Source organism: Ipomoea nil, unplaced genomic scaffold (assembly GCF_001879475.1).
Source record: "Ipomoea nil cultivar Tokyo-kokei standard unplaced genomic scaffold, Asagao_1.1 scaffold3169, whole genome shotgun sequence".
Classification (NCBI taxonomy): Eukaryota; Viridiplantae; Streptophyta; class Magnoliopsida; order Solanales; family Convolvulaceae; genus Ipomoea; species Ipomoea nil.
Window position 1 is genome coordinate 2,019,392 of NW_017619597.1, and position 26,408 is coordinate 2,045,799.

The window sequence follows — 26,408 nt, forward strand, 5'->3', positions numbered from 1 at the left end:
TAAATATCTAAAATATAAATAAATTTAAAATTTTAATATAAAGTATTAATATTGGGCACTTATTTTTTGTGCGTCGTGCATAACAAAAATACTAGTATATGGATAAACTCATTACTCACTTTTATCAACCCTCATGTGATTTACGCCCAAGGAAGGGAGCAGAGCACACAAAGATTGTGGGAGCATGCATATATACTTGTGAAATTTCACATTCTCATCATGTCTTGGCAACCTCGCGTTTCATTTCCTGTCCAAAATATAATCGAGTCATGTCAGTCCAAAAATAAACGAATCAATAAAGAGTCAGTTGGTTTCCAAAAAAAATAAAAATAAAGAGTCAGTTCAAACTCTCATGTTTGACACCTCTATTAATACTAGACATAAATTATCTCACTTAATAACCAATTAAACTTCGAGATTTATTATTTCATTTTATCGAGTCAGAATCTTGAGATCAGAAATTTGCTTTTGTTGTGTGCAGCAATATGTATAATCTTGTCTCCATAAATTATTTTTTCTATCTAATTTATACAATTAACTCGATTGAAATATATATATACTAATGGGAAAAATCGCGCGATGTAGGGAAAAAAATTATGTTATTATAAATATGAATAAAAAATAAAAAAACTAAAATATTTTAAATTATTTAATATAATAATATTTTTGAGCTTTCATTGGTCAAGTATTTATTATTTTTATAGAATACAAAATTACAATTAAAATTAAAATTATAATTTTGTATGGTTAATATAATTTCTAATTATGTGCATATTCAAATAAACTTATAGACAGAATTTACATAATTACATTGATTTATTCTTAATTGTGTTTCATCTATATTATAATTTTCACAATATGAATAATAACTAAGATAATTACATTTGGAAAGCAAATTTCAAATTTTGTATGTGTAAATTTAAACTCTATTTGAACACATTTTTTATATGATTATATAATATATAGCTATTTTATTTTTCAAAAGTATATTTTTTATATGATTATATAATATATAGCTATTTTATTTTTTAAATGTTGTGTTTTTTTTTATCTCTATATATATTAAAGCAAAATGACATAGCACAAAAAGTTCCCGCCTACAAGAAACGGTGTCGTTTAGCAGGTTTTGAAAATTTATTGCATTTTATGTTGAAGAACGTGTAATTTATCAGTTTCCAATACAAAATTTTTTTAAAAAAAATTGTTTAGCTGACATTTTTAATCTCTAGACCACTAATATTAAACCTTTTGTTTAAACCGTGTGTATTCTTCATTTTCCTATATAATATTTATTGTGAAGAGCCAGATATGTTTTTCCAAAGTAATTAATTGCAGACCAATCGATTTCTATCCTTTCATTATCTAACGATAGGGAAGCAATTATATCTAAACTCTATATATACATCTCTCTCTACAATACAAAGACTATCAAGTTTCAGACTTCAATATAAACACCAGGTCATGCAGTGCAGCAGTGATACCAGAAGCCTCGCCGGAAAGGAAGCAGCGTCGAATTAGAGCCTGCCATCAGGGAAAATGTCCAATATCTACTCCACAGCCGTAGCCAAAGCACATGGAAGCCCCAATATCTACTCCACAGCCGTAGCCAAAGCACATGGAAGCTAATGGAATTATCAGTGGAGGAGAAGCATATACTCAGGAGATGTGGAAGCCAATGGAATTATCAGTGGAGGAGAAGCATATACTCAGGAGATGATGTAGCCGACACATGAGGAGATAGGAAAGGTATACACTTCATTGTTTGCATTTTTACTTTCTTTACAGTCAAGATTGTTCAAACATTTTTTTGGTCCTACAATAGCAGCCGGAATAATATATTTCATTTATTTAACTGGTGAGATCAAGATTTGTTCATGTTACTCAACTTATATTTAAACACACCCCAGAGTTATTAGAGTTCATAGAAAGGTCTATTCTAAACTAAAATTTAAAGAAACTAAAATCTAAAGAAAATAGGCTTAAAACACTTTCTCCTAAACTATGAATTATTATTTTTTCGGAATGACTTTGTGCCATAAATAGACTCCCATAAGGAGTATTGTATCACAGTCCAGCTTTGATCCAGGTAGTTCCTATTCTGCTTCATCCAGTGGTGAAAATCTCTGAGGTATACACTTTATGTTATGATACGTTGGTTCCAAGATTAGACTAATTTTTTATTTCAATTCAATTTTCCTATTATATACTGATTATACTAATTTTTTATTTTATTCATTTTTTTTTTTTTTTGTGGTAATGTGATGAACTGACAAACATTTATACCAACTAAGGTTTTTAGTGGGGATGATGAGATGTCATGCTTACCTCTATTCTGTTTTGGAACATTTTTGTCTCTGAGTTATTTCTAATTTTAATTTGGAATAGGTAATATTTGATTTGTATGCTATTTCCTAATATTTTGCAGGTAGTGGAGTACATATACAAAAACAGATCACACATAGCAAATGAGTGTACCATGCCAAACAGTCTGAAGCAACAAATATGAAATGCACATATATCTTTTTGAAGACACACAAAAGTCTCATTTCAGCATTAACCCCTTAGTCATGATAGAATAGTGTAGCACATGTATTCTAGCTATGCATTTGTTGAGCTTTAACATGTACAATGCATGAAATTTTGTTACTAATGCTAAGATGTAATCATGTAGTCACCAAGTAGAGCTAGGAGTCATGGTAAACATGATAGATATTTTACCACATCTAGAGTTGCTTGGTTTCTGAAAAGGTGACATGTGACCTAGACTCCTAGAGTATCTTGGTTTTTTGAAAAAATCTTTTTATACTGGTGGGCTGTGAAACAATCTTCAGAACTGTATTTTGCCCTGTTTGACCTCTAAAACATTATTTTGGACTGTGGTTTTTGGCCCAAGTGCCAATGATGTCTAAGTTTGAACTATTGGTTTCTATGTGACAGATTTATATTATCTATCTTGCAGTTTTCTTGAGTTACTTTCAGGCCCATATTCAATAAAGATGGTGATGCAATGGAATAAATAAAGATTCAAGGAACATGCTGGAAAGACAAAATATTCACAGATAGGACATATGTCTACGATTTATAGGCAATGTGTAACTTTGGACAAGAATTTGCTATTTACAATCTAGACAAATAAATTAGTCATTAATAATAATAGCATATGTACCTTTTTTTGTAGATTTAATCCCATTCCACATTTTACAGTGAAATGACTTCAGTTTTTGACACATTCAACTTGACTTAAGTTGAAAAATGAGTTGAATCCTGCAAAATAGGAAGACTCATTTGACACATTCAACTTCACTTACTGGAAAAATTACACTTTAAAAAGTTCAGAATATAGGTAAATTCTTATTACTTTGCCAGGTTTAAATCTGACTCATTTGGCAAGAACTGGAAAAATATTATGAATTTGACTCTTTTGACAATAAGTTGCAGAAACCATATTGCACTATGAAAGGATTGAAAGTTACAGTGACATCATTGAAATGTATTTATGTTAGAATGTGCAATTTAGTATTTATTGCAGCTAATGTACAGAATGTAGTCTGTAATCAAATTATTAATGAAGACTTTAATGTATTGGGCTTAGCATTCTGCTGTTAAATTATTTATTGTAGTTTTTTTTTACAACCTATATGCAATTTCAATAAATTGTATCCAACTATGCAGACTTACATGGCTTGCTGTGGATATCATATCAAGCCCTTAGTTTTGTACCACATAGAGACAACCTGCATATAATGAAATAACATTACATAATTGAATTAGAGTTTCTTGGAAGTTTGATCTATACTTCTAGATATTATTCCAAAAGTTTTAAATGTAAAAGGTCTCATAAGGAGAAACAGTCAATTTACATGCTCAACTTACATTAGATGCAGTTTCCTTTCCTATTTCTTACACTACTACTTCTCTGCCATCTATTTACTTAAACAAAAAATTATAAGAGATACTTAATAAATTCAATTCTAAAAGTTTCCTGTTTTGAAAAAAAAACAGAAAAATGAAAAAACAAAATAAACAGCCAATTGAATCAATTAAAACATCTTGCATTCAATTGAATTAGCATGCTTTCCAGTGGAAAAAAAAACGTAATGAATCAGTTCAAAAAAACTAAACCATTAGACCAGCTAGACTAAAAGTTTAACATAAATACAGGCAAATGAGGAAATTGACCAGATCTACAATTATATGAAATATAAACGAAAGTCTAAAGAGGACAACAGAGGTAATACTTTCTTTTTTTTTTAGACAAATTTTCAGTACTCATATAAATAGTATAGAGACGGAATATCTGCAAACCAGGCCAGTAGAAATTAGTAGTATCGAATAAGAGAGATAGACTTATCTTATATGCAGAACCATTATGATTGTTCCACCATCTGTAATTCTGCATGCAATCCAAAAATGCATAAATTACTCAATAATCTTAACTTATATGCTGATACGACGCAAGTACAGATATGTAATGGTTGTTCAAAAATGGAGGTTAGACGTAAACCCTAAAACCTAGATCTGTACACATGAACGAAATTCGACAATCAATGCTTGAAATCTGAAATTTTAAACTATATATTACATAAATTAGTACATATGTTACTTCATCTGCACAAGAAAAGGATGAATTTAAAAAAATTAATGTGCAAAGAGATGAAAAACCACTTAACTACAGGTTTCTTGGATGCTTGATCTTCACTCCTAGCTAAGCTTTAGATAGGTATGCTTTCCAGACAGATCTGTAGCGCGTCAAGAGCATAGATGAATTTTCTGAAAACGCAAGTATAGAGAGAGAGACCAGAGGCAAACAAGAGATGAGCTAAGAATTCTCTCATCTTCTAGAGAATTCTAATATATATATATATATATATATATATATATATAATTGTTAGTGTGTAGTATGTATACATTATACATAATTTTTGTTATTAATATATTTTTTAGTTATTTAGTTATTTCAATTTCAATTTAGATATATGTTCAATTTAAATTTTGCGGAAGGTAGAACATATAAGTATGGGGAGATTCATAAATTTTCTACAATGGGACGAAAAGAAAAAGAAAAAGAAAATAAAACACTTAGAGGCGGAGTCATAAATATTATTATTAGGGATAAAAAAAAAATATTAAAATCCGATAAAAAATACAAAACAAAAATATAATTCAACTAGAGATTACATTATTAAATCACACATACATCTATTAGAATAAATATATTACATTTATTCAGATGTATGTTAAAGTAAATTTCATTATTGTTTCTATTTTTCATTTACATTTTTTATTTTTTATTTCAACTCGACTTTTTAATTCTTGATCTTTGAAATATTAGATTATCTCTTAAATATTTCACACAATTGAACAATAAGTTGAACAATATTTATCCCGTGCATCGCACGGGGACAATACTAGTATATAATAAAAGATGTTGTGGCATTAATTGTAACATTAATAATTTTCTAAACCATATATCTTTATTATATAAAGGATTTTGGGAGTATAAAATTTTTTGTTTCTAAAATTATTTATTACAAAGGATTAAGCACGCCCAGGAAAGTCGCTCACTTTAATTTAACGGATCTTTTTTCCTCAATAATGTCGGCCAAAACCCATATTTGCTAACTGGCAAAAAATCTGGTCGGTGGGTTCGCGCTCTGCCTAGTGGACCGTCGGATAACCGCCACGTCACAAATCCTCATTTTTCTATTTATTGACGATTTGGCATCCAAAGTCGACCGTTATACTTAAACCCCACCTTCTCTTCTCACTCTCCATAAACAGACCAAAGCCCGCAGCCATGGCCGTCGCAAGCACAGCCAACGCCCGCTGGAAGAAAGCCATGAAGATCGGACTCTCTCTCTTCCGCCGCGGCTTCAACTCCTCCAAATGGTTCTTTCTTTACAACATTTTTCTCTTTTTTTTTTTTTTTTTTTTTTTAAGTTATTAATAGTTGTGATTTGTGTGTGAATTGAAAATTTTAGCAAGACGATGGCGAAGATGACGGTGGCAAGGATAAAGCTGCTGAGGAACAAGAGGGAAGTGGTGGTGAGGCAGATGAGGAGAGACATTGCCTTGCTTCTCGAGACCGGTCAGGATGCTACTGCTCGGATTAGGGTACATTTCTCTTCCAATATTCCCAATTGTTGAACTTTGTTAAAATTTATTTGGTTCGATCTGACACTGTGCGTCTTTGATCTTGATTTTTTTCACTTGAAACCAGTTATTCCAACTTATTTCTTAGAAATGTTTTTCTTATTCCATCTAGCTTCGTAGTTAGTGATAGTAGAATTAGGGATTTTGTTCTAAAAATGGTCAGTTTTCATAGCCTAATGTTGTTGCTTAGAAATTAGAATTGCTTAAGAAACCTTTATGGAATTGTGGATCATCTTGGATTTAACCTCAAGTCTTTGATGGTTGATAAAATTAAACTCCTTGAAGCAAAAATTTTGGAGTGAGTGTCTTCTCTTTATGATAGAATCTGGTTACCATGACCGGAAGTGCATGTTAAAGTGGATATTTCGAACAACATTGCTCTTACATTTTCTATGCAATAATTTTCCTAAAATCATCACTTTTTTTTAGTTAAATTTTAGCATAAGATTCATATAATTCTAAGAACAATCCTGCCCATGGTCAAAACTCAAAATTGCATTTTTTGTTATTCTTTTAAAATATTTTGTTGGATACTTAACATCCAGGTTATGCTTGCTGTCAAAATTTGTTTGTTTGTTTTTTTCTTTGGAGTACCAAGTTTTAAGTTGCTATTTTCATGCTTTAACTAGAAGTGTGGTCTTGTCATCCCTCAGTTGCTGTATATAATATTGAGGGGTGTGCAGTTGCACCTGTGGCCTGCAAGCAACCACATGGTTTCTAGAAGATTTTGAGTTCTTTGGTGGTATATGCTCTCCCATATTTGGAGTAGAATCCTATGTGCTTTTTGTCTATGGATTGTAATGTTCTAGATTTATGTCCAATGAGTGCACTATGTATTTTTGAGTAGAAAACATCTAGGTAAGTTTAATTTTAAGTTCTTGGTTAGATATCGGGAATTTTTTTGTGACTACTTCATATTTCATCTAAGTCTCAAATTTTCTGGATACAATTCCAACTTGTGTGAGCCTTTTCCAAATACATAGTTATCATGGTTTTTCATGGTTGTGTAGGTTGAACATGTAATAAGAGAACAGAATGTTTTGGCTGCAAATGAATTCATTGAGCTCTTCTGTGAACTTATCGTGGCAAGGCTTCCTATTATTGCAAAGCAAAGGTGCTTCAAATTATTCGAGTTTGTGAAACAGTAATAGGAAGTTTTCAAAAATGTGGCTGACCATTATCTTTTCTGTGCTCTGCCCATTCCAGAGAATGTCCTGCAGATCTGAAAGAGGGAATATCGAGTTTGATATTTGCAGGCCCTCGGTGCTCTGAGATTCCTGAACTTCTGGAAATTCGAGATGTTTTTGAGAAAAAGTACGGAAAGGATTTTGTTTCTGCAGCTACAGATCTACGACCAAATGCTGGTGTGAACCGCATGGTAAGTATGTTCTCTTTTTTCCATCTGAGGATTATGCCACATTCAACAAATATTGAATAGAACTTTTAAAGCAATTTGATATTGAGTGTCATCCTTAAGGACCTTAACTACTACTCAGTATCCTTTTGATAAGAGATGGATTATTTACATTTCAACACATCAAAAGCTAGCAACCTATCATGAAAAAGCGATACTATGGAGATAATTATTGAGAACTGGTTGCTTCTTTCTGCAGCTCATTGAAAAGCTCTCTGTAAAGACCCCAAGTGGTGAAGTCAAACTAAAAATCATGAAGGAAATCGCCAAGGAATACCAGGTAGAATGGGATACAACAGAGTCTGAGGTTGAGCTTCTCAAGGCACCGGAAGAGCGTATAGTATGTCTCTCTCTCTCTCTCTCTCTCTCTCTCTCTCTCTCAGTTGCTAGTTACATTTCTGTGCTGATCCCCCATTAAGCTGTTGCCTCTCCTTGATCAGGAAGGACCAAACACTTTTGTAAGTGCCACTAGCTTACCTGTGAAGCCAGTTTCAAGGCAGTCTATTGACCCTAACAACCCGGCAACCATGTAAGTTATAGACCTTTGACATACTTTTATAAACATCAGTTTCGAGTTTATACTGAAGGAGATTACAAACCCGTTATTTTTTCCCTGTTGAAAAACAGAATGACAAATTATGGAGAAACTGGCAACAAAAATTTTGAAGACCCAGCATCTGCAGCTAAAGCTGCAGCCGAGTCTGCCCAGCAAGCTATTGCTGCTGCAGAAGCAGCTGCATACCTAGCCAACAAAACTCTAAGAGCATCTTCTGGTTCCTATGGTCATGTGAATAATGCAGCTGTTGATGAGCAATATGACATTCACAGGATGAATAGAAGGAACTCTGGAGATTCTCAGCATTCTGCTGGTAGAGTGATGCCAATAGACGACATTCATGCACAACAAAAGATTCGTAGACATAGCAGCTACAATGCTCCATCTACAAATTTAGATGTCAAGTACGATGAATCAGATTGCGATGAAGAAATTGAGATGGAAAGTCCTAGAAATGCTGGTAGATACCCATACCCCCCGCCCAGCCAACCTACTGATCATGATTCTAGACAAATCTATAGGAGGCACAGTTACAATGCCGCCCCCTCTCAGCATTCAGGAGTCAATTTTGATGAATCCTACTATGGTGGAGAAACTGCCCCACCCCCAGAGCGCCCTGCACCACAAGTACCTCGTGTTCATCCCAAATTACCAGACTACGACGAACTCACTTCTCGTTTTGAAGCTCTTAAGTACCAAAAATGAAACTGAATGTCACAAGTAATACATGTTCATCCCGAATTGCCAGACTATAACACACTCGCGGCCTGTTTTGCACCTCTGATGGTTCTGAAAAGTATATGTATTTCCTGCCCTGTTATTCTATACTCTATAGTATTGAAAGTGAAAACTAGATTTACAAACATCTCTATTCGACCCCTTTTCACTGATGTACTACTATTTGTTCTATTCAATATAAAGTATTCTTCAGTGGTGTGGTCTGCATTTCCTCCCAGTCAATAATATATGGGATAAACAGAGAACAGAAGTAATCAAGCACTCAAGAGTTCATAAACATTATTCTTTTTTTTTTTCTTTTTTTTTTTTCTTTTTTTGTAAGAAATGCAAGAATATATGATCAAAGAATGAAGAAGATTTTCTTAGGTGACATTAGGTGATTAAACCTCTCTTTCAAAGATAGCTGAACTAAAGGGTGTGAAGGGAACACACAAACTCAATTAATCATCTTGTAATATTAATGAAAGTTTACCTCCCATACAATGAGTGAATTTATTGCAACCATTTATTTTTTAATTCAGTTCCAAATCCATTGATTTGCTTGCTCCATTGGAGGACCTGGATCACACATCATAATAATAAAGGGCCAAATCATGAAGAAACACATAATCTTTTGCATTTATAAAGGTACCCAAACATTTTAAATTCAACTCTCCTAAAGACCAAAAATGATCTACAAACCATTTTTGGGAATCTCATATTACCTCTGAGGGTCTCACATTACTAAAAACCAAATGGGAGCATACAATATTTCTTTTAGTAATATGGGATTCTCAACCATATAACTTGAACCGAACACACCCTTATAGTTTATTCAGCAAGGGGAATCCAAGTATGGAATATTAAAATGTCCAGTGTTCACCCATAGACCCTTACATAGCTATTAAGGCATACATCACAATTTCCTTCCTCAATCTATCAATGGTCAAATAGCCAGACTGCCAACACCGACCATTACTAACTCAATCTGGCCAATAGTCAGTTGAATTCTTGCCCTGTCTTAACAAATGCAAATAAACGCCCTTCAAATGTTTCGCCTTGAAAGGGAAAGATGCAGATTCTTCAGAGGGGACAACAAAACTAGAACAGGGAGGAACAAGTTATTAACAGCAACACCGGCAACGCATGACATCTGAGCATGTATAAGGTTTTGACTTCTCTTCAATTTCCTGGTGCGTTGGCGTATGTTCCATCCTGTATATGTTGCTTCGATCACAACAGGAGTAGTACAGATTTCGGCAAGCTCCTTTACTAAAAGGAAACACTCTTTCAGGAACCCCCCTGCACATACATTGCAAGTTTAAAACAATTATTGATGAGCATTACTGTTTTACATTTGGCTACGAATAGTATGCAACCAATACAGGATTCAAATTAGAATGAACCTTAAATATGGGATCCTTCTCCGTCTAACAAGCTCATAAGTAGTCTGGTTTGTCAAAATAAGGTAGCTGTTTCAAGACAAAAATTAGATTTAATATAAGTTTAGAAACAGGCTGGGAAGTAGTGGAAACCCACATTAATGAGAAAGATGGCTGCCCAAACACTATAGGGAGAGAAATGGACAGCAGCATATTTTTTAAAAAATGTGAAAAGATAGTGCTAGTTTGATGTCAACATCAGCGGGGTTGCAACTTAAGAAAATGACTATTTAAAGGACACTTCCTCTACTTTTTTTTTTTTGACAACTTCTGTCCACTAAATGATGATCTCAAGAGTCTTTGAAACTCTTTTTTGCTATCAAAACACAAGCATCAGTTTCATGTCCATGCTCCGCTCCCCATTATTTTGTAAATTACTTTCATCTTCACAATGAAACATGCTTAACTTTCCTCAAAGTCTAACATATGCTTCCTAAAACTATTTTTCCGTCAAAATGGAATGGTATTCCAGCAGAAATAGAGACCGGAATTGATGTTACCCCTAAGGTGCACCATCCTCCTTTTACTTGATACAATGCTAAAAGTCAAAAACTGTAAGGCCACATCACCTTCTTTCCTGTTGTACAGGAAAACAATATTCTTTTACCTGGAGGTAATTATTAGCATCCCTCTCTCACAATTCCTATTTGCCCACCCAAATGGAAAGTTAATTCCCCAGAACACAAGCCTAAAACCTGAATAGTTTAGCAAGTCAATAAACTGAGTAACAAATAATATGATGATGCGATGCAAGACATTACAATGGCCAAATAGTACTTTAGAGGAGTATAAAATAGGTACCTGTGAAAAAGTAGTAGGAGAAACAAAAAGATGAAGAAAAATGATAACATAGCTAGCAACAGAATCATAATTGCATAAACCCACCTGAAAAAGAAAGAAAAACCATAACATTATGTTTAGGTTCATTTGACAAGATTTACTATACACTCTTATTCCTTGGTTTTAAACAATTGAAAAGGTGGTTTGAACTTTGAAGAAGTGTAAAAGTGGATCCTCACATTTTCTTGCATTTTATCTCATCAAACAAACATTTAGCCTAAAATCGTAGAAATATTACACATCCAAGTTGGCATACCTGATGGTTTTATGCCAAGAGGTTATTATATTACAAGGCCAAACATTGAATTTCAACCTCCACAGCTCTCCTCCCCCAAATAACACAGGGAATACAAGGAATGCACAGAACAATATCAGGATAAAATTGCAACTTGGAGTGGAAGACACATACCATGCCTTTGATATACTAGACTTAAGGAATTGAATGTATAAGATGCCAGTCCAAATGCTCAAAGCTGTTTCCTCACAAATGTACCACCTGGTGTGATCAACTAAACATTTTAGCATAAGAGATAATGAGATATAAAAGAGTACGAACAATACACACACACATGAGTACATAATATCAACTTTTTAAAATCGGAAACAAAGAATTACATAAGAGAATAAAGACGAATGAAATATGTATGCATACAACTGACCATCACTACATTAAATACAAGAATGTAGGCTCACCAAAATCGGCAATGGTTACCCTGCCCTATACATGTCCCAAGCCACACACAATGATGGTCAAACTCAAGAACACATTTGTCACAATCATGACAGTGTTTAGTTCGTGGAGGCTGCAGAAAAATTTCCATGCAAGAAAAACATCAAGAACATGAAGGTATTGCCAAAAGGTTTATCAGTTATGTACATTTATATAAATATTAGTTTATTACAGTTACTCCTGACCAAACACTACATTTGGAAGGCAAAACATAGTAATATGTATTCTCCGGTTGCAATTCAAAATGCCCTTACAATACATATATTGCTTTCTCTTTTACAATGCACGTGAGCATTTAAAGTGAAAATGGAAATATAATTCCAGAATGTAAATCTTTAAATTCATATTTCATTATCCATTTTCCTAACAATCAAGAATCATTAAAAATCATCATAATAATGTATTCCATAAGGTGACAGCTTCAAATACAAAGGAAAACAAATACAGGAGATTTTACCTGCAGAGATTGACAGTAAGTGCAAGTCCAAGTTCTGGAAAACACAGATATATAGGTCCATAAGTTCCCTCTGAATGTAGCAGCAGAACATTGAGAATAGGTAGTTATTAAATCATTGAAATCACCCACCTAACAGATGATCCATGGGGATACAAATCCATCACTAGCTTTGCCCAAGGTGTTGCACTAGGCCCTAAAAGATGGCTCCGATCAATTGTAATAACTGCACTGCCATTTTTGCTTGAAGCAGGTTGTCTTTGCTTGATCATTTAACAAGAACATGAGCAGGAGCATGACGACAGTTAGATTATTCAATAACATCAAGATCAACAGAAGAATGACAACTAATTGATTATCTGACAGTACGGAGAAGAAGTATTCCTACCTTTACTGCTTAACATAGTTACATAAGATAACAGAATTTTCTTAGTATATTTTTTATAAAGGAATCCCCCAATACTTTTATTTCATTTTCCTTTCCATACATCTTAGTATCCAGAAAGAAATTGATCTTACTTTGAGGCCACTGATGTACTATTATGCAAGGCACCTGCCTCATTGACAGTCCTCATTACGTCAAGAATATACCTAGATTTTCAACAAAAGAAAAGATTTAGCCCCTGAATCACAATCTTATGGGCCACTTAGACAAGGAGTAAAGAGAAATTATTGGCAATGTGGATCTTAACCCCAAAAATTACCCTGGAGGTGAAACCGAAGTGACAAAATATTGAACCAGTGTGACAATGAACAACAAGTAGTATATTGCAATATACCTGTGAGAAAGAAAAATAGGATGGTCATATTTCAATTTTATGGACAAAAATTAAAATTTTAAAATATAATCTTAAAAAGTTATCCATGAATCATGATCCAAAAAATATAGACTGCTTAATGTGCTAGCATTAATTTATGAATTTCTCCCGAACAAAATGAAAATGCATTATATATCAGAAGTAGCTAGTTCTACAGCATATTTGGAGTGTTCTGTATATGTACATGAGACTCTGGTGGATGCACGAACATAGGACAAAATTGGTTAAAATAAGAACCATTTATAACAAGAAGAAATACAGAAGAAGAGTAATGACCAGTGAAATCAAATAATGACCCCCCCAGCATACTGGCATTAATAATTCAGCAGTTTAAATGTATGCATTCACATTCTCTAGCATTATCCATTGCCAGTAAGAATAGTTAAACCAACTAAGGGTTAACAAACAGCCAATCAGCACCTTAAGAATGACATTTTTCATTAGAAACTTCACATCCTATTCTGTGATCTATAACACGTGACCAATTCAATCAATTATTCAATTTAACACTCACTTACATCTATGACTGTATCATTCTGCTACCAAGCACTTTCTCGGTGTTCACAAACAATTAAACTCAAATTAAACAAGCATACTCGTAAGAACGTAAAAGACATCGGCATTACCAAGGCACTTGTCTGGCATTCTCAATTAACTCTGAGTCCAAACCAAATAGAACGCCGGCGTATACCACGTGCAGCGTCAGCAACACTATTTTCAAGCACAGCGTGGATCTCCGAGCTAAAATGTTTCAAACTTCAATTCAAATAATATAATCTAATAAACACGCATCCACACGCGTAGACGGATACACATTCTAGGATGGCGAGCGAAGAAGTATGGTTACCTGGATCAGATAAGCAGGGCATGAAGCGCACACAGCGGTCGGAGAAGCGACCCCACGTGTCGCGTAGGAGGTTGCCGCAGCATGCTCCCATTGTTGTCGTCCGTCCAGTGACTCAGCGCAGTCGGCGATTCTCAGTAGCTCATTGCGGTTTTTGATTTGCAGGCCCAGCTAGAGGAGAGAGTTGAAGAGTTAGCTGCAGAGAGAACAATGCAGGGAGGGAGATGGGCATTCAATTGGGGATTGATTCTTTGTACGGGTCTGCGGTCCAGATCCGGGGGGAGAACCAAACTGGAGTCTGAGTCAACTCGCCCATGCTGCGCGTGTTTCACGAAGTCTGGATAATTGGATGTGAACGTCGATAACTGAATTCCCTCATTTTTAGGGCTGCCATTTTCTCTCTTATTCGGCCACCCATAACTACTTCCCTTACTAGGCCACCCACCCCGTCAGCACTCTCACTCCGTTTAATCCCCTACAACTAAAATACAGTTAAACCTGTTACGCAGGATTTTTATTATTTTTTTTACAATTTATTTATTTCATGTGGTTTGTGATCTACATAATAATAAAATTAAAAAAATAGTTAAATAGACTCTTAAATTTTATATCAAAAGTAAATTAGACACATCATAAATTTTAAAAATAAGCAATTAAATCTTCAAAGCCCTCAAACATGTTATTTTCATGCAACTAAATACACCAACCGGTTACAAACTTGTTATAGGCAATCATTCTCATGCCAATAAAAAACTCAGTGAATCTCTAGCCACAACCACTTCTAATCGTCTTCTCAGAATGGCCACTTATGGTCACCTTCTTCAGAGAAGGCGACCTGTTCTGGTTACCTTCTCTCGGAGAAGGCAACCAGTTCTAGTGCCTTCTCCGAAGAAGTCTACCATTTGGTCGATGGTGATTTTTTCCGGTAAAATTTTTTCGGTCAAAGAAAAAATGAATAAGGGTCAAATAGGTCATCGAACTACACGTGGAAATGCAATTAGGCCATTAAACTCAAAAGACATGCAATTAGGTCCCTGAACAACGCAAAATGATGCAATTGAACCAAAAATTGACCTGTTTACCTGAAGTGGAGATTATTTTATTAAAATAATATTTTTTTTATTTTATTAAATAATTTTAAATACCAAAAAATAAAATAAAATAAAATAAAATAAAATAATAATAAAAAAAACCTTCGTCTCCGGCACCCTTGAGACGAAGGACCTCTTCTTCTCTGGTTCTTCTCCCTGCCGGAGATGAAGGGACGAAGATGTCCTTTCTTCTCCGGCATGGAGGCGAAGGATGAGATCCTTCGTCTCCATGCTGGACACGAAGGCATGGAGACGAAGGGACGTGTTCGTCTCCGGCATCGAGACGAAGGATCTCATCCTTCGCCTCCATGCCGGAGAAGAAGGATCTCATCCTTCGCCTCCATTCTTCGTCCCTTCTTCTCCAACATGGAGAAGAAGAGGTCCTTCGTCTCCAGGCTGCCGGAGACGAAGTGGTAGCCTGGAGACGAAGGTTTTTTTAAAAAAAATAAAATAAAATTGGTATATAAAATTATTTAATAAAATAAAAAAATATATTATTTTAATAAAATAACTTCCACTTCAACTCTTCAAGTATACATGTCAATTTTAGGTTCAATTGCATCATTTTGCGTTGTCCAGGGACCTAATTGTATATTTTTTGAGTTCAGTGGCCTAATTACATTTTTGTGTGTAGTTCGATGGCTTATTTGATCCTTATTTCAATGAAAAAATACAATCAACGGTGTAATTTTACTGGTAACCTGTTGGATTGGATATATATATAATTGGATTGATCATAGATTTTAATTTTATACTTAGAGGGATTAAGTCGTTTAAATATATAAAATTAAAAGCAAATTTATATGTATATAATAATGGTTTTGGTTTCTAGGAATGGGGTTCAATAGAGGTCCAATTTAACATACATCAACATGTTTATTTAGGATATCTCTGTAGTTAGAGGAATATTTCTCCCCACATACGCATATAAACAAGACAAAACAAAAGGCACCACCAGTTAAGTTAGTCATGGTATTGATTTTGTAATCACAATATTAAAAGTTTAACTTACAACTTTTTTTTTTTATTTGAACTAATAGACTATGGACAAAATAATAAATAAACAAAAAGTTCCTTTTGAGCCAATCAACTTATAGATTTTACATTGAAAATTTGATAAATATAATATTAAAATATTTGAATATATTTTGGATAATATCGATTTTATCTATTGTTTAATTAGATAATACCAAAAGAGTTTGAACTTATCAAAACCCTTATTATCCTAACTATGAATATGATCTCTCATTTCTATGTAAATATCTTAACAATAATCATGTAAACATCTTAAAAATATTAGTTAAAGATCACAATAAAATGATCATGAAAATAAAAACCATGATGATGAAAGTAAAAGCCTCAAAACCTCTATTGAAGAAGAAACAAAATTTAGGGTCTGTTTGGAAACTCGGAAAATGACTTCGGGAAATCATTTTCTGGGTTTTTGGTGTTTGGGAAGGCTGAAAATGAAATAGTCAAAGGAAAATGCTAACTAGTCAATGGAAAATGAGGGCTAAAATCCGAAAAATGACTTCCCTTTTTATTTTTTGTGGAAGTCATTTTCCATCTTTCAATCAACACATGCAGACACGCTAAGCCTTCTTCTCCCTTCACTGCTTCTTCTCCCACTTCACCTCCTCCTTCAACATTCAACAGAGAACTACCAACACATCTCTTCCAACAATCCACAACCACAAAAGCTTCACCAACACTAGGAAAGCTACATATCATTTTTTTTTGATTTTTTTTTCTAAATATTATGGTTGGGAAACCAGTGAGTCTGGTTTCCGATCGGAAACCGGTGCAGTTACTGGTTTCCGATTGGGAACCAATGACTGCACTGGTTTCCAATTGGAAACCAGTGAATGGTTTTCTGGATCTGGTTTCCGATGCGGAAAACCAGCGAAAACCAGTTGCAATTTTTTTTTTTTTAATGTATGTTTTGCATATAATTTATAATACAAATTGTTATATTCTACAAACAAAAATAAAAATATATTATTCGGTATATAATAATTAAAAATGTTTAAATATGTCATTCTGTTCATTTTCTGGAAAATGAACCAAACACCAAAAAGACAGTTTTCCATCATTTTCTGAAAAATAAACCAAACATCAAAAGACAGTTTTCCTTTGTGCAGCCAAACACAGAAAATGACTTTTAGAAAATGACTCATTTTTCAGAAGCCATTTTCCGAGTTTCCAAACAGACCCTTAAAATTATTATCTAAATGATCATAGTTCAGTTAATGGTAAAGTATGTGAGACAAAGTGTTGACATGGAAGAAATTAAATAAGTTTAAAACTAAGTTATTTTGACAACTTGTCAAGTACCTTGTACTCAAATGGTACTTGAATTGGATTCACATACGAGAAGTTGTGAGTTTGAGCCTCAGTGGAAGTGTTATTGACTAAAAAAAAAAAGTTATTTTGGTAACAAATCCTTATTCACAATCTAATTTACATTATCAAGATTAGAAGTAAATGTAATATTTATTGAAATTAATGAATATTAAACAAATGTAATTATTAAATCTTCTAACTATCCATAGTAAAGTTTTGTATAAAATGTTTTTTTTTTTTACGTAGTAATATTTAGCAGTTAAAGTTACACTGAATTTTGATTAATTTAAAAGTAACTATCCTAAACATTATTAGGGTAGTTATACAAACACATTTCTACAAATTAAAATTAAATTTGAAACATACTATTGACTTAATAACCACAAGGTTACAAGTTTTGACTCCCAGTATGAGTGGCCTATTGGCCTTATTAGTTTAAGTCATTATTATCTTTTGCCACATGGGGTTGCGAGTTTATCAAGTACACACCTTCAGATAGTAGTTACGAGTTTCTATCGTCATTTCAAAATTAAACATGATTTTTTTTTAAGAACAAGTTAATTTCATAATGACATTAATTTATGTACATTAATTAAATTACATAAATTCACGTATTCATCGTCTCATTTGATATGTATGGTTCAATTAACCATGACTAACTCTATGTTATTTACAATTTAATTATTCATAATATTATAAGAAAACACTAAAGAAATATTTTTTCACTTTTTGTCAACAACTATAATGACACATACACAATTATATTAGTCGTCGAATATGATTTTTGTCACATTTAATTTGGTCCTTTTAATAAAATTTATTATTAAGAAAAACAAGTAAAATGCATCATATTTATAGTTCAAATCATGTATTTATATGCAAAAATTTAAAGATGTTTAAGTCGATATGATTTTTAGTTGAAAATATGATGAATTGTAGTCTTTATTTTTCAAAAAAAAAAAAAAATTGATTGAAATGACTAAATGTGACAACCACTCACAACAAAAATAAAAGTCATTTACTGAGTATGGTACGTGCTTCAATGTGTTTCATATAGTTAGGACTTATTTCGGATATTTCGTGGCGTAACCAAAAAAAAAAAAAAAAAAATTAAAGTCATGCATTAAGGGCCTGTTTGGAAACATATATTTTTTAAAAATGATTTTCAAAAAATGACTAATTTTTTGAAAAATATTTTAATTTTATAATCTTTGAATGAAAGTCATAGAACTTTTTTTTTTTTGTTTGACGGAAGGTTAAGAAATTACATTTGATAGGATTATAGGGTAACACTACTTGTTCGGAACTCACAAGTGCACTTCTCAGTCTCAAGAGAGCTCACAAGTGCACTCCCCCCACACCCCCACACCCCCCCCCCCATGAGGGCCTATATGTGCACTTCTCAGTCAACCTAGTGTATTTCCCAACCCGAATAATGTAGGTTTAGTTATTGACCAGTAGACCTCCCGATTGCCCGATTAGTAAACCTCTAGTCCTTTCAGGTGTTCATGTAAAATATCTTGTATCGTTACTTCTTGTGCACAACTCATCCCTACTAAATAAGCCTACCTGAACTATTTGCATTATCAGCATTTTTCTTGTTTGGTTATTATTTGTTATATAATAATAAGAGAAAATTTCAATTTTGGTCCACTGACTATTGGAGTTGTGTTAATTGCAACACTTGACTATTAAAAATGTTAATTTAGTACCTTGACTATACAATTTCTATCAATTTTAGTCACTCAGACCAAATTACCGGCAAATTGTGACCGTAAAATCTTCAACCAACATTTGAACTGAATTGAAAGGGGTAAAACTGTCTTTTCTTATTCCTTATAATTTGGGAAAGTGAAGTGTTGACCAAAATAACACCCCTCCTTTCTGAGGGAAGGTCCATGGAGCTTCACGTGTTGTCTAGTCCCATAAGAGCAAACATCGAAACCCTCTCTCTTAAGCAACGAATGGGCCTCCATGCTCCGGTTCTGATTGGATGAGCATACCATTGCGTACCGGAGCTTCATCGCTTTTCCTGCAGCTCTTAATGGCCTAATTCGACTACAGAGAAGGGTGAGATACTAAGAGGGGATGGATTTCAGATTTCACTGCAAAAAAAAAAAAAAAAAATAATAATAATAATAATAAAGCATTGGAACCCGACTCCTTAGAAACTCAAATAGGGTTTAATCACTGCAAAAAAAAAAAAAAGAGATTTAGATGATTATATACAGAAATTTGGAGTTGGACAAGATCCTAGTGAAGCTTTTGGAAAGTTCGTGGTCTGTGTTATTGAAGTTGTTATTCGGACGAGAGGAAGCTGGGGACGGTGGCCGGAAATGGGAGTTGGGGACTTGGCCGGAGGCGGAGGCTGTGACGTTGGAGAAGGAATCCGGTGACGGAGGCCGGAGAAGGACGCCGAAAATTTACGCTATAGACTGAAAACACTTCCCAAATTAGAAGGAAAAACTAAACAAGAAAAGACGATTTTATCCCTTCCAATTCAATTCAAATGTTGACTTAAGATTTTCCGGTCACAATCTGCCGGTAATTTGGCCGGCGTGACCAAAATTGATAGAAATTACATAGTCAAGGTACTAAATTAACATTTTTGATAGTCAAGTGTTGTAATTAATACAACTCCAATAGTCAGTGTACCAAAATTGAAATTTTCTCTAATAATAATAATAATAAGTATTGGTGGTGGCGATGGGGTAGTGGTAGTGGTGGTGGTAGATGTGGGGGTTGTTGTTGTGGTGGTGTGTTAGTGGTGGTGATGGTTGTGGTTGTGGTTGTGTTGGGCGTAGTGGTGAGATAGTGGCGGCGGTGAAGTAGTGGTGGTGGCGTTGGTGAAGTGGTGGTGATAGTGGAGGTTGTTGTGGTGATGGTATGGTGGTGGAGTGGTAGTGATGGTAATAATAGTAAGAGTTAATTTCCGAATGGTCCATTGACTATAGCGAAATTACCAATTTGGTCCTTGACTATTTTTTTTGACCAATTAAGTCCCTTAACTTTAAAAATCTTAACCAATTTGGTCCTCCGTTTGTTTGACCGTTAGTCAACCGTTAACTTGGGACCAAATTGATAATTTGCTATAGTCAAGGGACCATTTTGGTAATTACCTTTAAGGGTTGGCAATTCGGTTCAGTTTTCTCGAACCGTACCAAACTAGTTAGATTCCATAATATACCGAACAACCGAACGGTAATAGATTCTTGTATACCGAACGGTTCGGTAAAAACTCGAACCGAACTGAATTGTTCGATAAAAACCGAACCGAATCGAACCGAATACCGTTTGAACTTTGGATTGCTATTTTGTTATATATTAGACTTTGGATATGGACTATGTAAACACCATTAACACATAATATAGAACTTTTGATAACAAACCATAAAGAAATCAAATAAAACATTTACGAGAGATACCCGTGATAATATGAGCTGAACGGCAGAACAAGCAGTAAGGGACTTGGATTTACTTTTTATTTATTTATTTATTTATTTATTATTATTATTATTATTATTATTATTATTATTATATTTTTTTTAAAAAATTAAACAGTATTCGGTTCAGTTCAATTTTTTACCGAACAATTCGGATCGGTTCGGATCAGTTTTTTATCGAACTGTTCGGTATGCAAGAATCCAATACCATTCGCTTGTTCGGTATATTACCGAACCAAACTAGCTCGGTACAGTTCGATTCGAGAAAACTAAACCGAATTGCCCACCCCTAAAGTTAATTACCAAAATGGTCCATTGACTATAGCTAAATTACCAATTTGGTCCCAAGTTAACAGTTGACTAACGGTCAAACTAACAGAGGACCAAATTAGTTAAAATTTTTAAAGTTGAGGGACTTAATTGGTTAAAAAATAGTCAAGGACCAAATTGATAATTTCGCTATAGTCAAGGGACCATTTTGTTAATTAACTCTAATAATAATTCGGAAAGTAACTTGAAGAGGATGACAGAAAAATAAAAAAATTTAAAAAATATCTTCTGGCTAAATTTATAAAGACATTTTTCCTCAAATTGAATAATTTTTTCATTGATCCGAAATGCATATTTTTTTTGACTTTATTTTCTTTGAACATTCACGTACACGCATATTTTATTTTCTGAATTTTTAAATGGATCGAAATGTTTAAATATGACAAAAAAAATATACATGGGGGACTAAATTAAATGTAAAAAATACCTTAATAATCATGGGTGATCAGAAGTATAAATAATTCCTAAATGAGAATGGGAGGATGGAATATATTATGGTTGAAAGTTGAAAAGTTAAGGATTTGAACGGTGGGCATAGATTTGAAGCAAGAACAGAAATTTTGACATTAACATGAGACCATGATTTTTGTGTGCGTTGAGTAATTGGTGCATGGAAGAAATTTGGACATGAACAGACCATTTAGCGAAAATGAAGATAATCCGCAGAAAGCGCGGTCTTCCACCCATCACAACAGCAGGCAAAACAGCAAAACCTGGATTCACAACCTCTTCTGCTTCTCTTTCGCGTCGCCCATAATCCAATGACTGCAACACAGCAAGACAGAGGGAGGGAATTTCACACCAAAGGCTCAAGGAAGAAGAGGAGAGGAAAAGCAGCTAGCATTTTCTGCTTTCTTTACTTCTTCCTCCTCCTCTCAGACTCTTCGTTCTTCCTTGACTCACTTACCCACGATTCCTTGTACTTTGTTGAGAATATTTTTGTTTCTTCATTTTAGGGAATAGAAAGAAAAAATTGCAGATAAAATGGCTGATGCAGAGGATCCAGAATGCGGCCAGGAATTGTTCAACCCGGTGCTCGCAATGGGGATGCAGTATTCCTGCATTCTCGTGCTCTCTCACTTTCTCCAGATTCTGCTCAAACCCTTTGGCCAGGCTGCACCCATTGTTCAAATTCTCGTAAGTACGTCATCTGAAAACCAAATCGTTCGCCCAATTTCAGATGTTCTTGTTTAGGTTAGGTTAGGTTAGGTTAGGTTAATCGCCATGTTTCTTCAACTATGAATGTTTGATTTGATCCTCTATTTGTTCGAGATAAATTAGGCATCTTGGTCACTGTCATTTTCGCCATGTTCTATATATTTAAGGATAAAATCCAGGCCAATCCCAGCCACTTTCGTTGGACGGTTGTTGGCTTGGTAACCATAAGGTTCCAAGTTCGACTCTCTGTCAAAGCAGTCTATTGGCTTTCTTGGTTCGAGCTGGTCAGTTAAGCGGATTTCCTTCTCACATTGAAGGGAGACATTACGTTTTAGAGTACATAGAATTGTGGTTTGCCACGGCTAATGTTGTGTTTTCTTTGTGACATAGGCGGGATTCATGTTAGGTCCCTCGGGATTGTCGCTCATCCCTGAAGTAAAATCATACTTCCTTCGGAATTTTGTTGCGGATTACTATGAATTCATGGCGGTCCTGTTTAGGATTATCATCATGTTTCTGATTGGTCTTGAGATGGACTTTCCTTACTTTATTCGCAAACTGCGTCAAGTGGGGATCATAGCGTGTGGTTCGAGCTTAATGTGCACTTTCTTTGCGGCTGCTATTACTTCATTTGTGTATCAAGAGACATCGTCCCATGGTTCTGCATTCATGATGGGCTTAATGATCACTATAATCTTAGCCAGCACCGCCTCTCCGGTTGTGATTCGTTTGGCTGCAGACTTGAAGTTTGCAACATCTGATATTGGGCGGATGGCCATATCTTCGGCTTTGATTAACGATGCATATGGGGTGGTATTGTTGTTTGCGATTTCAAAAACAAGGCAGCACTATACATACACGACTTGGTTTTTCCTTGGTTTGCTTTATCTCTTCACCGTGGCCCTAGTTGTGGTGGTGAACATGTACGTGGCGAATTGGATGAACAGGCGGAACAGGAATCAAAAGTACCTTAAGAACGCTGAAATGTTTGGTCTTCTGGCAATTCTCTACATTGTTGCAATGTCTCTAGAGCTGATGGGTTTCAGCAGCTTGATATTCTCCTTCCTCATCGGATCCATGTTTCCACGAGGAGGCAAAGCAGCTCGGACATTGTTGATCAAACTTACTTACCCGGTTCACAACTTCATCCTCCCAATTTACTTTGGCTACTTAGGATTTAAGGCGAATGTAGCTTACATTGACAGCGTTCGCAACTTTTGTATCGTCTTTTTCATTATGCTGTTGAGTTTCGGAGGTAAAATCGTGGGCACTCTCGCTGCTTGCTATCACCTAAAGATTCCGTACTATGAAGGAGTGCTCATGGCTTTCCTAATGAACCTAAAAGGCCATGTTGATTTGCTAGCATTAACAATTGGCTCAACAAATAAAGTAAGTATAGTTTGTTGAACATATAATATATATATATATATAAACATAAATGTGCAATCCAACTGTCAGCTTCTTTTAGTTGAGGTGGAGCACATGCTTCAATTTAGTTAACCCATATCTGCAATGAGTTTAGCAGGAGAAATGGTGCATTCGCATATAGCTGATAGAGTGATATGATAGGGCATCCTTTTTAGTACGGGGTATTATCTTTTTATTACTTCTTTAATTAGTTATGAAGTACTCATGCCCAAAAGATGTTCTTCGTGTCTTCACTTGCATTTCTAACATTTATTTCCCTCTAATCTTATTTATTGTTGATGCACGTATGCTAACTAACTTAGTTTCTAAAGTTATTATGTATTTACTTTGCAATCTGGATGTGAGTAAAAATGTACTAAAATATGCAGATTATATTGAGTGATACATTCTACGGCCTGATGGTATCAGCGGTAGTGATAAATTCGTTGGTATGGGGACCCATTATAGCTTTCATGGTGAGAAGAGAGCATGACATTATTGGCTACCGACAAATATACTTTGAAACTCAAGCCCCGGAGTGTGAACTGCGATTGCTCGCTTGTGTACATGGTCCTCGACCCGTGGCAACCATGGTAGGGCTTATTGCAGCATCGAGAGGGCCCGAGAATGTTCCCTTGACACCCTACTTAATGCATCTGGTTGAGCTCCCGGGAAAAAGCAATACCACTCTGATGTATAACCAGAAAGAGGAAGATGAAGTGAGCGATGACGATGATTATGGTGGCAACGAAGTGGTGGAGATCAACGACGCGGTGGATATATTCACTGCTGAAACCGGGGTGATGGTTCATCAGATGAAAGCTGTATCGCCCCTTTCGAGCATGTATAAAGACGTGTGTGACCATGCCGAGGATATAAGAGCGTCTATTATTCTGCTTCCTTTCCACAAGCACCAGAGGATCGACGGGAAACTTGAAACTAGCAAAGATGGTATAAGGACCACGAACCAAAAAGTACTTCGCTTTTCCCCCTGTGCAGTTGCCATTCTCGTGGATCGGGGACTCACAGCTGGCTCATTAAACATCACCAACACTGACTCGTTGCAGCACATTGCAACACTGTTTTTTGGCGGGCCAGATGATCGCGAGGCACTGGGCTTCAGCAAAAGACTAGGCATGCATAACCACATAAACCTTACAGTTATTAGGTTCCTTTCAGCTTCTGCCAAGGAACAAAACGTCGGTGTTGATATTGCTCACAAGGAGGAAAACGTTTTAATGGCGATATCTGATCGTGAGACAGAAACCGAGGCAGATAATGAAGTGTTATCAGAGTTCTATCATAGGTAATCACTAATCAATCACCCTTGACTTGAATACTACTGTGAAATTAGACTAACCCATTATTAGTATTAGTATGACTACTGGAAATTATGGAATTTCCGACCACCTGAAAGTGATCTTAAATTCCGACCACTTCTCGTATTCGGAAAAACCTTTGTTGCTATTTCTGACCACTTTTTGCTTTCGACTTGATTTAAGATAACTTTCAGGTGGTCGGAAATTCCATAATTTCCAGTAGTGTATTAGTATTATCGGTTGGGTGTGACAGGCATCTTAACAATATATTTGGTAAATGTTAGGTACGTGACATCAGGTCAAGTAGGATATGTAGAGAAGCATGTAGAGAATGGGTCGGAAACAGCATCCGCCTTGAGGGACATGGCCGATATGTATTCCTTGATCGTAGTAGGAAAGGAAGGGCGAGGGTATTCATCACCCCTAATAACCGGAATCAGTGACTGGGAAGAATGCCCGGAGCTTGGAAAAGTCGGGGACTTTTTGGCGTCTGCAGAATTCGATTTCTGTGGCTCAGTTCTGGTCATGCAGCAGCATAGGCCTGCAAAACCCGAAGACGATGACTAGTGAGTGAACGAGGCAAGCCCCGGGGGGTTGTGGCAGTTCAACTTTTATGCCTTTGGCATCCATCATTGCTCTCACTGAACTGATCTGCAAACAAAGACAACGCAGCGTTGATGACCCGGGAAACCAAGTTAATGCACAGTTCATATTGGAATCGAAGTGTGAGGGACAGACAGGGAGGGAGATGGAAATTGTATGTTGTACAATATTAGCGTGCGTGTAAAAACTACGTTAAGGTTTAGATGGTGCTAACGTTGTGTAATGATCTCATGTTAATGTTAATTTTAAGGTGTGTATTGTATGTATTATACATGAGGATAAAAGTTTTTGCCCTTCAACTCTATTTTATTAGGGAGGATTATATTGAAGGGCCTCTGTATAAAGAGAATAGATTTTGGTAGAAATTCAATCAATTCATTTGCACAATTATGTACTTGTCAATTTTATTATTCTTTTAACTTATGTATTGTATGTATTATACATGAGGATAAAAGTTTTTGCCCTTCAACTCTATTTTATTAGGGAGGATTATATTGAAGGGCCTCTGTATAAAGAGAATAGATTTTGGTAGAAATTGAATCAATTCATTTGCAGAATTATGTACTTGTCAATTTTATTATTCTTTTAACTTATGTAACTTTGACATCTCAACTAAAAGAGAAAATGGTCAAATAAGCTTTTAAACTCTATTCAAAAAATTCAATTAAGACGTTAAATTTTCAAAAGTTGCAATTAAATCCATAACCATGTTATTTTGAAGCATTGAAGTCCAGAAACTGGTTGGT

General features: G+C 35.0%; 3 protein-coding genes across 10 annotated transcripts; 2 read left to right on the forward strand and 1 right to left on the reverse strand.

Moving 5' to 3' along the window:
* Positions 1 to 5,732: 5,732 nt before the first annotated feature.
* Positions 5,733 to 9,058, forward strand: LOC109167669. 2 transcript variants are annotated; one of them, XM_019316752.1, is made up of 8 exons: positions 5,733 to 5,889; positions 5,982 to 6,114; positions 7,164 to 7,267; positions 7,360 to 7,531; positions 7,767 to 7,907; positions 8,008 to 8,096; positions 8,195 to 8,860; positions 8,892 to 9,058. In XM_019316752.1, the coding sequence occupies exons 1-7, from the start codon at positions 5,798 to 5,800 to the stop codon at positions 8,826 to 8,828; spliced, it is 1,365 nt and encodes a 454-aa protein (XP_019172297.1). In that variant the 5' UTR covers positions 5,733 to 5,797; the 3' UTR covers positions 8,829 to 8,860; positions 8,892 to 9,058. The 2 variants fall into 2 exon arrangements, with proteins under 2 accessions (XP_019172297.1, XP_019172296.1); XM_019316751.1 differs by having other exon boundaries at positions 8,195 to 9,058.
* A 397-nt stretch (positions 9,059 to 9,455) lies between these two features.
* Positions 9,456 to 14,437, reverse strand: LOC109167670 (protein S-acyltransferase 10-like). 6 transcript variants are annotated; one of them, XM_019316753.1, is made up of 11 exons: positions 13,972 to 14,433; positions 13,751 to 13,865; positions 13,011 to 13,085; positions 12,826 to 12,897; positions 12,439 to 12,564; positions 12,310 to 12,343; positions 11,816 to 11,925; positions 11,379 to 11,618; positions 11,084 to 11,167; positions 10,247 to 10,312; positions 9,456 to 10,142 (listed from the first exon to the last, which is right to left on the reverse strand). In XM_019316753.1, the coding sequence occupies exons 1-11, from the start codon at positions 14,060 to 14,062 to the stop codon at positions 9,965 to 9,967; spliced, it is 1,191 nt and encodes a 396-aa protein (XP_019172298.1). In that variant the 5' UTR covers positions 14,063 to 14,433; the 3' UTR covers positions 9,456 to 9,964. The 6 variants fall into 6 exon arrangements, 3 of the variants coding, with proteins under 3 accessions (XP_019172298.1, XP_019172299.1, XP_019172301.1); XM_019316754.1 differs by having other exon boundaries at positions 11,532 to 11,618; positions 13,972 to 14,430; XR_002051891.1 differs by having other exon boundaries at positions 10,090 to 10,142; positions 10,247 to 10,977; positions 13,972 to 14,437.
* A 7,251-nt stretch (positions 14,438 to 21,688) lies between these two features.
* Positions 21,689 to 26,027, forward strand: LOC109167650 (cation/H(+) antiporter 1-like). Of its 2 annotated transcripts, none has more exons than XM_019316718.1 (4): positions 21,689 to 22,312; positions 22,724 to 23,722; positions 24,130 to 25,046; positions 25,344 to 26,027. In XM_019316718.1, the coding sequence occupies exons 1-4, from the start codon at positions 22,160 to 22,162 to the stop codon at positions 25,624 to 25,626; spliced, it is 2,352 nt and encodes a 783-aa protein (XP_019172263.1). In that variant the 5' UTR covers positions 21,689 to 22,159; the 3' UTR covers positions 25,627 to 26,027. The 2 variants fall into 2 exon arrangements, with proteins under 2 accessions (XP_019172263.1, XP_019172264.1); XM_019316719.1 differs by having other exon boundaries at positions 22,236 to 22,316.
* Positions 26,028 to 26,408: the final 381 nt, after the last annotated feature.

Excerpts from the sequence above, each read along its gene's own strand:
- LOC109167669 (XM_019316751.1), top strand. The coding sequence starts at position 5,798 with ATGGCCGTCGCAAGCACAGCCAACGCCCGCTGGAAGAAAGCCATGAAG. Across the intron at positions 6,115-7,163 it reads ATGCTACTGCTCGGATTAGG|GTTGAACATGTAATAAGAGA; the intron begins GTACATTTCTCT and ends ATGGTTGTGTAG. Across the intron at positions 7,908-8,007 it reads AGGCACCGGAAGAGCGTATA|GAAGGACCAAACACTTTTGT; the intron begins GTATGTCTCTCT and ends CTCCTTGATCAG.
- LOC109167670 (XM_019316753.1), bottom strand. The coding sequence starts at position 14,062 with ATGGGAGCATGCTGCGGCAACCTCCTACGCGACACGTGGGGTCGCTTC. Across the intron at positions 13,086-13,750 it reads AATGCCAGACAAGTGCCTTG|GTATATTGCAATATACTACT; the intron begins GTAATGCCGATG and ends TCTTTCTCACAG. Across the intron at positions 10,313-11,083 it reads CTCCTACTACTTTTTCACAG|CTACCTTATTTTGACAAACC; the intron begins GTACCTATTTTA and ends GTCTTGAAACAG.
- LOC109167650 (XM_019316718.1), top strand. The coding sequence starts at position 22,160 with ATGGCTGATGCAGAGGATCCAGAATGCGGCCAGGAATTGTTCAACCCG. Across the intron at positions 23,723-24,129 it reads CAATTGGCTCAACAAATAAA|ATTATATTGAGTGATACATT; the intron begins GTAAGTATAGTT and ends TAAAATATGCAG. Across the intron at positions 25,047-25,343 it reads TTATCAGAGTTCTATCATAG|GTACGTGACATCAGGTCAAG; the intron begins GTAATCACTAAT and ends GGTAAATGTTAG.